Source organism: Oreochromis aureus, linkage group 16, assembly GCF_013358895.1.
Source record: "Oreochromis aureus strain Israel breed Guangdong linkage group 16, ZZ_aureus, whole genome shotgun sequence".
NCBI classification, from domain to species: Eukaryota; Metazoa; Chordata; class Actinopteri; order Cichliformes; family Cichlidae; genus Oreochromis; species Oreochromis aureus.
In genome coordinates, this window is record NC_052957.1 from 8,362,182 (window position 1) to 8,375,405 (window position 13,224).

General features: G+C 39.6%; 1 protein-coding gene across 1 annotated transcript; it reads left to right on the forward strand.

The window, feature by feature from the left end:
* The first annotated feature begins 205 nt into the window (after positions 1-205).
* LOC116335022 (arginine and glutamate-rich protein 1-B) lies at positions 206-10,464 on the forward strand. The gene is made up of 4 exons (XM_031758607.2): positions 206-772; positions 3,825-4,050; positions 7,601-7,684; positions 9,185-10,464. The coding sequence occupies exons 1-4, from the start codon at positions 447-449 to the stop codon at positions 9,347-9,349; spliced, it is 801 nt and encodes a 266-aa protein (XP_031614467.1). The 5' UTR covers positions 206-446; the 3' UTR covers positions 9,350-10,464.
* Positions 10,465-13,224: the final 2,760 nt, after the last annotated feature.

Sequence of the window (13,224 nt, forward strand, 5' to 3'; positions counted from 1 at the left end):
TGTGATTACTTCACTTGTTGAAAGATAAGTTTATGTATCCCAGTTATATATTATATATAAAATGCAATTTACACTTGTTTTTTAAATTTATAGATTATATACAAATCATATATTCCCATTCATAAAGGTCTTAAATTTGTTGAAGTGATTTGGCTGGTTTCTGGTCTTTTCAGTTTGCTTGAGCGGGAAATGCCGAAGAGCGACGGAAAATCCCGAAGCCCGCGGTGCCTGCTGGGAAAACTCATCAACCCGCCATCTTTCCTTAAAGCGAGTTAGTAGGGCAAAACAACAGCTAGTTTGAAGGGTTATTTCTCCAAAATTAAGCCGCTGGAGCAGCGCAACATCAGCTGTTCGTGTGAATAACAAGCTTAAAGAGGAGCAGGCGCAGTGGAGGGCCTGATTCGGTACATATATCAGCCGTAGAATCCAGCAGTCCGCAGGGCACCATGGGCCGCTCTCGGAGCCGCAGCTCGTCCCGGTCCAAGCACTCCAAAAGCAGCAAGCACAGTAAGAAACGGAGCCGGTCGCGATCTCGAGACAGGGAGCGCTCCAAGAAACGCTCCAAGTCCCGAGAGTCGAAGAGGAACCGGCGCAGAGAATCCCGGTCCCGATCCCGGTCCAACACAGCGTCGTCCCGCAGAGAGCGAGCAGCCTCACCGCCGGAGCGCATCGACATCTTCGGCCGGACGCTGAGCAAGAGGAATGCGCTTGATGAGAAGCAAAGGAAGGAGGAGGAGGAGAGGAAGGCGGAGATGGAGCGGCAGAGGAAGATGTGGGTATATTTAATACAGAAACCGGCACGTAAACTGTTACATAACGATACTGAACCCCAGCCCGTACTAGGCTACGGGCTAACCCAAATGCTAGGCTAGCTGCGGTCATTTGCATGGCGATCGTTAGCTCTCTGAGCTAGTTGGCTAACGCTAACAGGCTGCACAGGCCGCAGCGCCTGTCAGAGGAAAGCTTACCTGTTCAGGTGGATCACACCTGTAGTTCTACCGTCATTGATTCAGTTAAACATAACTATAAACTCGTATTTTAAGCATCATGATAGATTTGTGAGATTGTTCTCACTGTCCTGCAGTTTTCACCTTGGGAAAAAAACAAAACTAAAAAAACAAACACTGTGCTGGTAAAGTTGAACTAACGAAGTAATGCATGTTGGCTCCTCTTTGAAGATTTAAATATGTCAAATGAGTGGCTATTGGTGTGCATGTCTGTCAGTTAATCCTGCAGTAATGAACTTCCTGCAGCAGGCAGAGATTTGACTCTCTGACCTGCACTGAAGGTCAGATCAGTAGTGATGTTGATGCTTCAGGAGGTGCTGATGCTCAGTTACCAACATGCATAATGTTTCCACGCTGAGTGAAGAGAAAGCGATCTGTGTGGGTTTAGCTCCAGGTTCTCAACAGACGTCAGGGATTGAATTTCAGTGCATAGATTCCTGAAAATCCTGCATATATAATGATGGTAAATCTGGCACAGTTAGAGTGATCTAATAACATATAGCCCAATATTAAACCAGAGCTGATGGTGTACTGACAACACCTGGAGTGCTCACTAATGAATGCATACATACAAATGTAAATAAATAAATAAAAAACAAGGACACTGAAAGGACAAACAGCAGTGAAGTTGATGTAAATCCAGAAGAGCGAGGAGCACCGCAGCCTCGTGTAAATAAAACAAAATCCCCACAATCTGCTTTAACTCGTATAGATGAGTCACTTTATTTTCTTTTAAAGCAAAGATGCTCAGAAAAATGTTAAAAGGCAAATTTAAAAATACTGTTCATACAATAATAAAGTTCCAGCAGTGGGTTAGCTATTACTTTTAGTTTTCTAAAATATATGTTCGATGTATATTGATTAAATTTTTGGAGGAAAAGTCTGAAATTGTTCTGAGACTCATTTTCATATTTTCTGACTGGCAGCAGGGCATTGAGGCTTTTAATTTCCCCCTCACAGGTGTATTTTGGGGTTGAATTGTTCTTGATGATGCTCTTGCATGATTTCTATGTTGAATGAGTGGTTTTCCTCCAATGAGCACTTTGATTTCTCCTCTGGAAAGACAATTGTATTAACATATAAACTGGAGAGCGAGACATTAAGTGAAAAGCTCTTGATTTATTGAATATTAACTTTACTCATTGATTATTTTATCTCACTTCAGCTGTAGCTGTACTAGTAATGAGTATTTTTATAGACGCAAACAGCTGGATAGCTGTAGCTCTGAGCATTTGGAGAGAATGCGTTTCTCTTATAGAGAATAAATGCGCAGATGTCGATGTCTGCAGTTAAAACCATCTGGATTGTTTATTATTAGTTAAGGTGGGTTTCTGTTTTGCTGATTTTTATTTTTGTCAGGGATTATATACAGGCATCTGCACAAGGACTCAAACCCGAAACCTTCGATTTACAGTTTGGCTCATGGTGTTAGCTGGTATGCAGGTACTGATTCCTGCTGTTCTTCAAACTCTCATACATCTGCTACATCTCCATTGAAGCAGCTGGCCGTCTTTTCTGTGGTCAAACACTCAGTACAAATGCTACTATAATCAATAGTTCACAGTAGGTACAGTAGAAGCGAAATAAAAAGCTAAAAAAACATAAACTGGAACCAAACTCAAACTTTCACCTTGTAGTCCACATGTGAACACAATGGTCCACTGAGAGGAAAAAAATCAAAGTTTTCATTAGAGAAAAAACAGCTCTTCTTCATGTCATTAGTCTGCTCGATCAATGCAGTACTCCCACAAAAGTAAGTAATACAACTTTGTGAATTTAACAAACACAAATGTAAGTGAAAGGTGAATACTTGGCTTTAACAGGAAGGCCTTTTTTTAAAGTCATATTCTATTGATATTTAAATCTTATTGGTTTAAACAGGATGCAGAGAGAGGATCAGGACGCAATGAACAACCACAAAACCTGCTGCAACAGCTAAACATCACAAACTGACTTAAACACACAACTTTAAAAAAAATAGAGTTATCATGTTAACTTAATCCTCGTTACTGAAATAATCCTATTTGAGATTTTAATGAAGCAGCTGTGACCGTAGATACATCCATGTTGACTGCAGCTTTTCAGGTGTGTGTTATATTACCTGGAGGCTCACACACACACAGAGAGACACACCTGAGCCCACACCTGGCTTCCTGTCTGTCTGTCCCGTCTCCTTTCTCCTTCTGCCTAACAGCCACAGGGCCCATTAACCAGGCATACAAATGTAAATATAAAGGATGCTGGGCAGGGCTGGGTCCAGTTTCTGGTTTCCACAGCCTGACTGAGTGAAACCAGATCCCTGAGAGGGTGGAGAGTGTGTGCCTGTGTGTGTTTACATCGCTACTAATAAGTTCCTGTTTACACAAAAAGAACAGTTTAAAGAAAAGATAAACAGGATGACAGGTGACCTCCATCTAAATTCCACAAAACACTTAGAAAAACAGTCTAAATTGCGCCCAATCTCATGTTTGAAATTAAAAATTTCTTCATGGTTATATTATGTATTATTTAAGAGCTGTTTAAAACAGTTTAGTAAATTCTTAAATATCCATTTGAACAATAACCTTTCTGTTAGTTTTTTTTTTTCCTGATCAGCTGTGTTGCAATATTGGGTTTGGTATGGCTAGTAAAAACCACTCTGTTAGGTATGGTAAATAAAAACTGGTCGGTTAGCTTTGGGTGAATACAGACTACGCTGTTATTTGAGACATTTCAAAGCGGCTCGGTGTTATTTATTTGATTAGCCATTAAATAGTCCTCCGTTTTAAAACCGAAACACGAATTAGTGACATGCGAACCTTTTGTTCTTTCCTGTAGCCGGCAGCAGGAGATCGAGGAGAAGCTGATCGAGGAGGAGACGGCGCGGCGAGTTGAGGAGCTCGTGGCCAAACGTGTGGAGGAGGAGCTCGAGAAGCGGAAAGACGAGATCGAGCGGGAAGTGCTGCGACGCGTCGAGGAGGCGAAGCGCATCATGGAGCGGCAGCTGCTGGAGGAGCTGGAGCGGCAGCGGCAAGCCGAGCTGGCGGCACAGAAGGCCAGAGAGGTAACGCTCGGTCGTTTGGAACGCAGCCCCTCCCTTACCCCTACACCACCCCGACCCCAAACCCCTTCAGCTTCCTTCACTTCCCAGTCGCCCACTCTGACTGGGTCTTCGGTCTTTTATCTTAAATGTTTAAAGTGTAACCCAGCCATGGCACAAGTTTCACACAGTTAGATGCAGCCGTGCTGACGGGAAATGGCAGCTTTCAGAATAAAAGCAAAAGGGAGCACCTTGGCTTCAGGTACTAAAGCAATTCAATATATCCAAGGGCATAATGAATGTTCTTCATTCGTGTAAATTATTAAAGTAATAATAACAGCAGTGACAAGAATAATAACGAAATTCCTGTCATTCACTTTTTTTTTTTTTGCAGTACTTGCATTTCAGCTCAGTGTGGGAGTCTTTCAGGCTGTTAGCTTAGTTTCTCTTTTCATTAGTCAGTGAGTGGACCTCTCACAGTGAAAAACCGTTAAGTGGGTTTTAAATCGAAACAAATTACCACGTTACCTCAACTCTCCAGCTGTTTATCAAAAAAATTTCACTTATTCCTGAAATCATAGGTAAGGTAATAGGTTTTTAAACATTAGAGTAGTTGAAAAATGATATTATGTGTTTATTTCTTATATAGTTTATCTTGTGTCTATCCTGAGTTTGGTAGGATGTAACGTGCTACAGTTAAAAGGTTAAAAGTTGACATTTTATTTCTGTTAATCTCTTTTAAATTATAATTTTTTTTTAAAGGATAGCAGTGCATTTCTAACTTGCTGGTGAGAGTTTTGCCATGGCGGGTTTTCATTTCGTTTCTGGTTTACTCAAGTTTCTTAGTTTTGTATTTAAGGTATATATTTATTTAAAAAAAATTAAAGATTAAACTTGCTGCCTGTCAGTGGTTATTTTAGGGTTTCTTTTGTTTGTTTGTTTGTTTGTAAGCCTTTTTAAAAACGTAAAAAATATACTATGCAATTATTACAAGTCTGACACTGTAACTGCCATTATTGGGGAGGATTTTTTTTTTCTTTCCCAGGCCCCAAAATAAATTTTTCTGAATCTAACAATCAAAACCATGATATAAAATGTTCAGGGTGAAAACAAAACTTATAGAGGCAGTTACATAAGTCCTGTCTCACTGCTGGAATATTTATTAAATTGAAAGTTTTTGTTCTTCCGACTTTTATTAGAATAAGTGAACGTAAGATTTACAGACGTCCTATCTGCGAATCTTACGTTCAACTATTATCAGGGAACTCTTCAGCGGTGTGAAACATGTGTTATTTAACTTGTTTCTGTGCATAGTCAAGGTATAGACCGTGACTTTTTTAATAAGTGGAAGAGAGACTTCTGGATATTCACTTAATCAGCCATTGATCTGAACTGATTTAGTTATTCATTAAAAAAAAAGCCCACAGGTTTCTAATTGAATAATGAATAGTTTATTTGTTGGAATACATGTAATTAGTCTTTTGAATTCAGTATTTCTCATAGTGCAGTTTTTATTTATGTATATTATGTAGTCTTTAGCTCTACATATGATTTTGCTAATTTAAGTGTGAGTATTTTTATTCCAAATTTTACCTTGTTGAGGTGTTTGTCATTGTATTGCACTTTAGTCTATTAGGCTAGGCTGTGTTTAACTTCATTTTAGCTGATATAGCTGGATTTTCTTTTACTCTTGGGATAAAGTGTATTATTTTATTACAACTTATTTTAAGTTACCTGAACTTAACTTATCTGAACTTACCTCAAGTTAACTTATCCAAAGCTTAACTTCTAGAACGTAGGTGAGCTGAGCTTAGCTTATTGCAACTTACTGCACAGTAACTTACTTTTACTCGTTATGTGTTACCTGATATCAAATTCTGTGAAACTACTTGAACTGAAGTTCAGATTAGTTAAGTTAGCTTTAATTCTTAACTTAGCATAAGATGAGTTTAGATAAGTTCAGCTTTTTAGATGGAGCTTATCTTGACTTACCTGAACTGATATTAATTTAGCCTATCTGAACCACATGGTTGTTACTATATAAACATACTAATTGTTTTGATTGTGTTCGCTTTAGTTTGGTACTTGTGTGACATTGTTTGGTTCATTTGGTATTCCTGTTCGTGTTTTAACTATCAAAATGTTTTGCTTTAACCCTGATTTGTGCTGTGAATTTGTTGAATTGTGGAAGGTAATAATCGGATTAATGTCGTTAGTCTCCGGTTGGTAATAGCCTGTATACCTGATGAAGGTCAGATGGACTAAAACATTGTAATTTAATTTGTTTTCCAGCAAAAAGTGAGAGTTTGCACAGGAAAGATGCTAGGACATCTGCTAAGTAAGGTCTTCTGGGGTCATTCCTTTAACTTTATTCAAACTGATTTCTGTTCAGATGCTTAGTCGCCCTAAAGGTTCATTTTTACTAAGAAAAAACAACCCTGACTCCCCTCCCTGGGCACTATTAAGAAAAATGGCGTCTGTTTACATCACAGTATTGTGAATGAGCGGTCCAGCTAAAGTGCAGTGACCATCGGCTCGGGACTAATAGGCTAAGAAATGTACCCCCCCCCAACTCTTTGTTTACCCTCAGGACTGCTAGGAAGAAAGGTCAGCGATGTGTAGAAATGTTCATCACGTCTGTTTTAATCCACCTCACCTGCTCTTTAACTCTTTGGGGGAGGGGAACATTACAGGGACGCTTCATTTCCTGTTTCCTGTCCTGACAGGTTAATCCCCTCTCACCTGTGTCACCTGTTGATGATTTTTGTGGAGCTTTTCGAACAAAATGTGTTGATTTATTTTTGTGCTGACGACTTGCTTCTCCTGTAGGCTCAGTTTGGAAATGTGTTTGTGCTGTTATTTTTTTGTTAATTTTTTGGAAACACCACCTTCCTAACTAGCATTGACCTGCAACCTTTCAGCTCAGCCGTGACCCGCGTCCTGTACTGTAAGTGTACCGTGGGCGGGTCCACTTCGAACACACACTCTCTCTCACACACACACGTACACACTTACATACTTGCACAAACACACACCTGCACACAAACACAGACAAACACCTTTGTACTGCACTCCTTCACCGCGGCTGCAGGCTAAGCCGTAAACTGATCAGTAATAAAGAGGAATGGCGCCGTATGGCAGAAACCCCCATATCTACCTACCCACACCAGGAGCGCTCCTGTCTCTGCAGGGGCCACACAGTCCGGACGAGACAGTAAATATTCAACCGTTTAATGCTTTCACCAGTTGTGTAGGTACACAGGAAAATGGTATACGTGCATTGGTGAGCCAAAACTATTCCCTCCTTTATTTTTCTCTTGCTTATAAACATGTTAAAAAGCAGCAGCAGCTTTGATTGTCTGTCTTTTTTATATATCTGTCTTCTATTGATGAGTGTAATCATGCAGCACTAGCTGTGTGTTAGTCTTTAATTTTTCTCTAGGCAGCATTAGAGGGATTTTTAAAAATGTGTGAGAGGCTGAACAAACTTGTCGTGAGTGTGTGAGTGAGAGTGTGCGTGCGTGCCTTTCGTGGCCTGTTCGTGCGCTAACATATCATCGTGTTGCTTGTTTAGGAAGAAGAAAAATCGAAGCGGGAGGAGCTGGAAAAAATCCTGGAGGAGAATAACCGCAAGATCGCAGAGGCTCAGGCCAAACTGGTACGCCAAACGGACACACACCTTTCTGTCGTTACCATCCACTGCAGTGTGTTCTCACCATCAGCAGTAATTTTACATTATCAACACATGAAAGTTAATGCAATTTAAAAATAAGGCAAACCTATTTAGATTACTCATTTAAGGTTTGTGAATAAAATATTGGCTCGTGTTAGACATTAAAAACTGTTTGATTAACATGATGAATCTACTCTTATTCAGACAAAGATCTTATTTGAGTTAAAATACAAAAGTTTCCAATTTGTCGCCAATATGCAAATTATGCTATTTGGAAAAACGTTTAAGAAAATGGGCTTTCTTTGGCCACGATACTGGGCTGTATAAACTGGTATTGAAAAAATAAATTGTGAAACTTACAAATAAGTAATGTTCAAAATCCCCCCAGAAAAGTGTCTGTTCTAGAAATCCTTGCACTGTTGAGTTGTTGCATATTTACATGCAAGAACATAGTTTAAAGATTACTTGGTTTTGATGAAGGGACCCCAGGTCAGAAAGAGGTCGAGTGGTTAATTCAAAGACTTTACGTTATGAAATGGGTTCTGAAGTTGGATTGAAAAATTGGATTGATTTGGGAAACTGACATTCATCTGCTTTGAGCTTTTAATGTCGTGACTACATCTTTAATCAAAAAATCTGGATGGATTGAGACCTTAAGGCTTTTTGCTGTGACATTACTGGGTATGGCAACGCTCCGCTGGCAGGAAGCAGTGTCTACCCAGTGGCTTTGAGTTGATGGTTATCAGCCATGGAAACGGATCTGCAAATAAGTGGGACAGGGAAAAAATAAATTCTGCAGAGTTTTGCTTATTTGAATCAGGATCAGTCTGTAAAAAAACTAGCATTCCTGCAATAATTCAAAAACCCAAATTAATGCTGTTTAAGAAGAAAAAAAATTAGAGCCAATCAAAATTGTTTTGTTTTTTGGCTTTTACAAGGGAGCCGTAGAACAAGTTACACAGTACAATAATGCCGTTATGATGGTGACGAGAAAGAAATCTAATTACATAGTCTTAAAGTAAAATCACGTGTTGTCTAAATCTAACAGTTGTATTTACTGTTTAAATTGAATGGAATGGATTTTAACAACTCAATCTAACGAATACGTGTTTGTTTAATAAGATTGATTCCATTAGATTTAACTAAATCTAACGGAATAAATTTTATTAAGTTTAATAGAAAAATAAATAAATAATCAGCTAAATCTTACAGAATAACTTTTATTGCCTAAATTTAATGAAGTAATTTTACTGCTACTTACTAGTACTACTTGTTAGTATGGAAATAAAATACAAACACCTGTTGAAGTTCCTTCAGCAGCAATATTCTGGGAAACACGGCACATTTAAGGAGCTTCATTTACTTGGATTTACTTGATTTTTATGTCCAGTGTTTTTGTTTTGTTTTTTGGATGAGCTGGCGGTTTGTGTAATCATGGCCTTGTGTGACCCCGCCCCTGCTTCCTTTTCTGTGTCTGTCCCGCAGGCTGAGGATCAGTTGCGTATTGTGGAAGAGCAGAGAAAGATCCACGAGGAGCGCATGAAGCTGGAGCAGGACCGGCAGAAGCAGCAGAAGGAGGAGCAGAAAATCATCCTCGGCAAGGGCAAGTCCAGGCCCAAGCTCTCCTTCACCCTGAAGGCCACAGAATAAGACTGCTCCCCCTTCGTACCGCAGGTCATCCCCCTCCCCCCATCCAGCTCCTCTTTCTCCTCCTCCTCATCATTCAGCCCCACTCCTCCTCCTCTTCTGTGGAACGCTCGCTTCGTTTTGGAAGTGCTGAAAGAAGGGGGGGCGCAACCAGCGTGTTAACTCGCTCCCTCCCAGCTTTGAAGAGGAGGCAGCTCTTCACCCTAGAAGGACCATCGCCCCCTCATCCTCACCCTGCTGCACAGATGACTCTTGTGCTTCTGTTTTTTTTTGTTTTGTTTTGTTTGTTTTATTTTTTTAGAAAACTTGAACTTTTTTTGATGTAGACGCTCTAACGTGTCCCTCGCCCTGCCACCCGGTTAAGTCTTAACTCTCGTGCTCTTCTTACGGCCTGAAAGGCAGACCTGATAGGCATCTGACTCTGTCTAGTTCGGCTCGGCTCATGTGCAGCATGGGAGTCGGCCTGTGGGTTTCCTGTTTGCAGACTCTGTGGTTACCAAATCACAGACTTTAAAAAAGCACAGCAAACTTCCCGTCCAGCTCGCCCTCCATTTTAAAAATCCTGCTCCTCTTCTTCTGTGGCTCTGCTTCAGCTCCGCCTGCCGCGTGCATTTTGGCTTTTAAATGTTGTCCTGAGGGGAACAATTTAAAAAAAGAAATAGAAATGAGGTGAACCCGCCGCTCGACTCCCAGACTGCCCGTGATCGAACTGCCGGAACCTCCTGCAGGAAACTGAGGAGAGATGGCGTTTTCCTGTCTGATGTATTATCATGTGCCGCCTCTCCCTCCTCACTCCGAGTTAAAGATAAAAATGTGTAGGAGACAAAAAGCCACAGTCCGTGTTCTGTCCCTCAGTCATGTGCTAGTAAATTAACGGGCGAGGTAAGTGTTGATTCGTAGAGGACTGATTCGCACAAGTTCAGGTAAGACGAGGATTGAGGTCAGCGCGAGCGTGGATGTGTTTTAAGTGTGTGAATGTGTGTGTGCGTGTGGCTGACCTCAGGTGGGTATATAAAGACTTTTTGTTATGTTGTGGCATTTTGAATTTGTCATGTAATTTCCCCCCCAATTGTCAAGGGACTGAACAGATCAATAAATCCATTGAATGCCTACACTGACCTGTGTGATGCTTTCCTGAGCTCCTATCTTATTTAATTCAGCCCTTCACAGTTTCATCTGTAATCAGGTAGCCCGATCAGTGACAAATTTTAATGGCGTTATTGGCACCACTTTAGAATTATTTTTTTTTTCTCAGCGATCCATTTTCTCCTCTCAAGTCAATACATCACTGTCAGGTTAACCAAATCCCTGTAACAACATTGCCTAATTAGTTGGCAGCTGCAATTTGAGATTTTTCTGCAGCTGCTGGTTTGTTTCCAGCTCGTAACGGCAAGTGAGGTCGCTGCAAGCCGACCGTTTGCTAGATTACAGAGGATGACAAATGACCTCGGCAAACCCGCATTTCAGTGCAGCTCAAACCCAACTCTAATGAATCCAATCGAAACTGTCAACCTGCGTTTGAGGGTGTAAGTGAAGCGGTGACGGATGGCGATATTAATGTGGCGAGTTGCTAAACTCGGGTCACCAGGCTGAGCTCCGCTAATCGGAGGAACAACCCAAAATGCTGCGGTCCATTTTAAAACAGGTAAACCCAAAGTGCTTTCTACTAAATGGAGATGGACCAGCAATATAAGAATAAAACCAGAGACCAAAGCTTTATTTAAAATAAATTAAAAAAACACGGCTGAAGGAAAAATCTAACCAAAAACTTGATGGTATATACAAGAACTACAGTTAAGACCACATTTTTCTTTATGTTACTCTAGAAATGTTTAATATATTTGAAAATGTTTGGATTTCACTTAGTGCCATTAAAAACAGAAAAACACCTGAACAATATAACATGCTAATAATAAAAATTAAAAATAATAAATTAATAAAACTAGTCTTTTTTTATGGTGCTTGTCAGTTTAAAACTTTAATATAATACTAAAATGGGTTTCATTTATTTAGCTTTAATTATGATGGCACAGGAAAGCTGGGAGAGCGAAAGCATGGGGGTAGACGGCAAATAACCTGGAGCAGATTCCAACTGCTCATCCTGGTGAACCTACTGAAATGTTTCATATTTTTAACCAGAAGCACTGTGATTTCACAGAATAGAAAAAACTTTTTCTGTGTTTAAGCTTATTCTGGCTAGCTAACACAATCTGTAAAAAAATGTTTGTTAGTAAATGATTTTTATATTATTTAATTAGTTTTAATTGTCTGGTTGGGCTTGGGCTCTAAAGCCAATTACTTAGAAAAAGATTGTGGTTTGAATTTTTTTTTTTTTTTTTTTTTTAAACTAAGTGAAATATCAGATGATAGTAGTTAGCTTTTGTTAGCGTTAACTGTAGGTTAGCTAAAATTACCATTTTCCCTCTTTTTTTTTTTTTTTTTTTTTTAAAGATTCATTTTATTGCTGAAACAACTTTGTAATCCAGTTCTATATCACATAAATGGTACTGAACAAAAAACGAAAAATTGCAAAATTAGCTTAGTGAACAGTAACCTAGCTGACCTTAGTTGCCTCAATATCCTTTAAGGAGTTTTACGTGATTTTACATAAATTATTTAGTGTCCTTGTGTTTGTGGGGTTTTTTTTGGTTTTTAACGAGTACATGCTGTTATATTCATGTTCATTTTAATTTAGTTTATATAGCTGAGAATACTCTGTGGAAACAAATGGCTGGCATTGGTGGCTATTTTCTAAATAACTTGGCTAGGTTAGCTAGTAATAGCTGTAGCTAGTTGATTTTTTCCTGCACTTTAAAAGTTCTGCTTCAGTGCTTTTTTTTTTTTTTTTTTTTTTATATCAAAATTTTTTTAAAGAAATTAGCACCAGAGGCTTAAGATGGCCTAGATTAGCTGACTTTTATGTCTTTAAACAAAAATTATTATTTAAACTTTTAGTTGGGAGTTCATTTGTTTAAGTTTACCTCCTTTCAAACTAATAAAGCCCAACTCACAGGTCAGCCTGAGAATTAAATATGTAGGTTTCTTTTTAAATTATTTATTTATTTATTTTAATGTTGAGGTTATGGATAATTACGTTGACTTGCTGTTTATTTGCACATGTTGTTATGCAGTTTGAATTATTTTAGCAGGGTCAATGCACATTACATATATTTTGACAATTAGCTGTTCATTTCTCAAAGTAAATCTGAAACTAGAAAAGGTGCTGTGAGTGTAAATGTCAGAGGTAAATAACTGCTGTGTTTAAACATGTAAACCACCTTCAGACCTCACCCAAGAGTCTGCAGGCAAAACAAAGCAGCGCCATTAGGGCTCCACGGCTTTTATAGAGGCACTAAATAAAATTATTAAAACGTGAATGGATGAAAGCTTAATTTAAGCCTTGAGTTTAAATGTAATAATATTTACAGAGCGGTGAGAATAGCTCATATGATTCAAACCGAAACCAAGCCTGCAGGTGCAGGTTACAACTTACTTTGTTATTTTTGTTAATGCTCTCCAAGCGGTGCACAGAACCGGAGGTAAATAAAATATTGGTTCATTTATTCGTACTGTGACTTCCTGCCGGAGTCAGGCGGTCCCTCTGAGTCTGGAGCCACACGTCGGTGAGACTGTCACAGAAGCTGCTGGGACATCCACCGCCCGACCCGGGTGCCCGGCGGACCCACAGCCCGCGGCGGTGCGCTCCACTGCGGGCTGAGCACTGCTGCGTGTCCCGCTGCAGCTGACCGGAGCCCGGACCTGCCTGAGCAAGTTTAGTGAGTAAAAACACAACTGAGCCTTAGTAGAGTTCCTTAAAACAGTGAAACACGAGAGTTTTTAAACGACAGTGTGTTTTCATAGTTTTTGGATAAGAGACA

What these genes read in the sequence shown, in the direction of transcription:
- LOC116335022 (XM_031758607.2), top strand. Translation starts at nt 447, where the DNA reads ATGGGCCGCTCTCGGAGCCGCAGCTCGTCCCGGTCCAAGCACTCCAAA. An exon ending in ATGGAGCGGCAGAGGAAGAT is followed by an intron (nt 773 to 3,824) that starts GTGGGTATATTT and finishes TCTTTCCTGTAG; the next exon opens with CCGGCAGCAGGAGATCGAGG. An exon ending in CGGCACAGAAGGCCAGAGAG is followed by an intron (nt 4,051 to 7,600) that starts GTAACGCTCGGT and finishes TTGCTTGTTTAG; the next exon opens with GAAGAAGAAAAATCGAAGCG.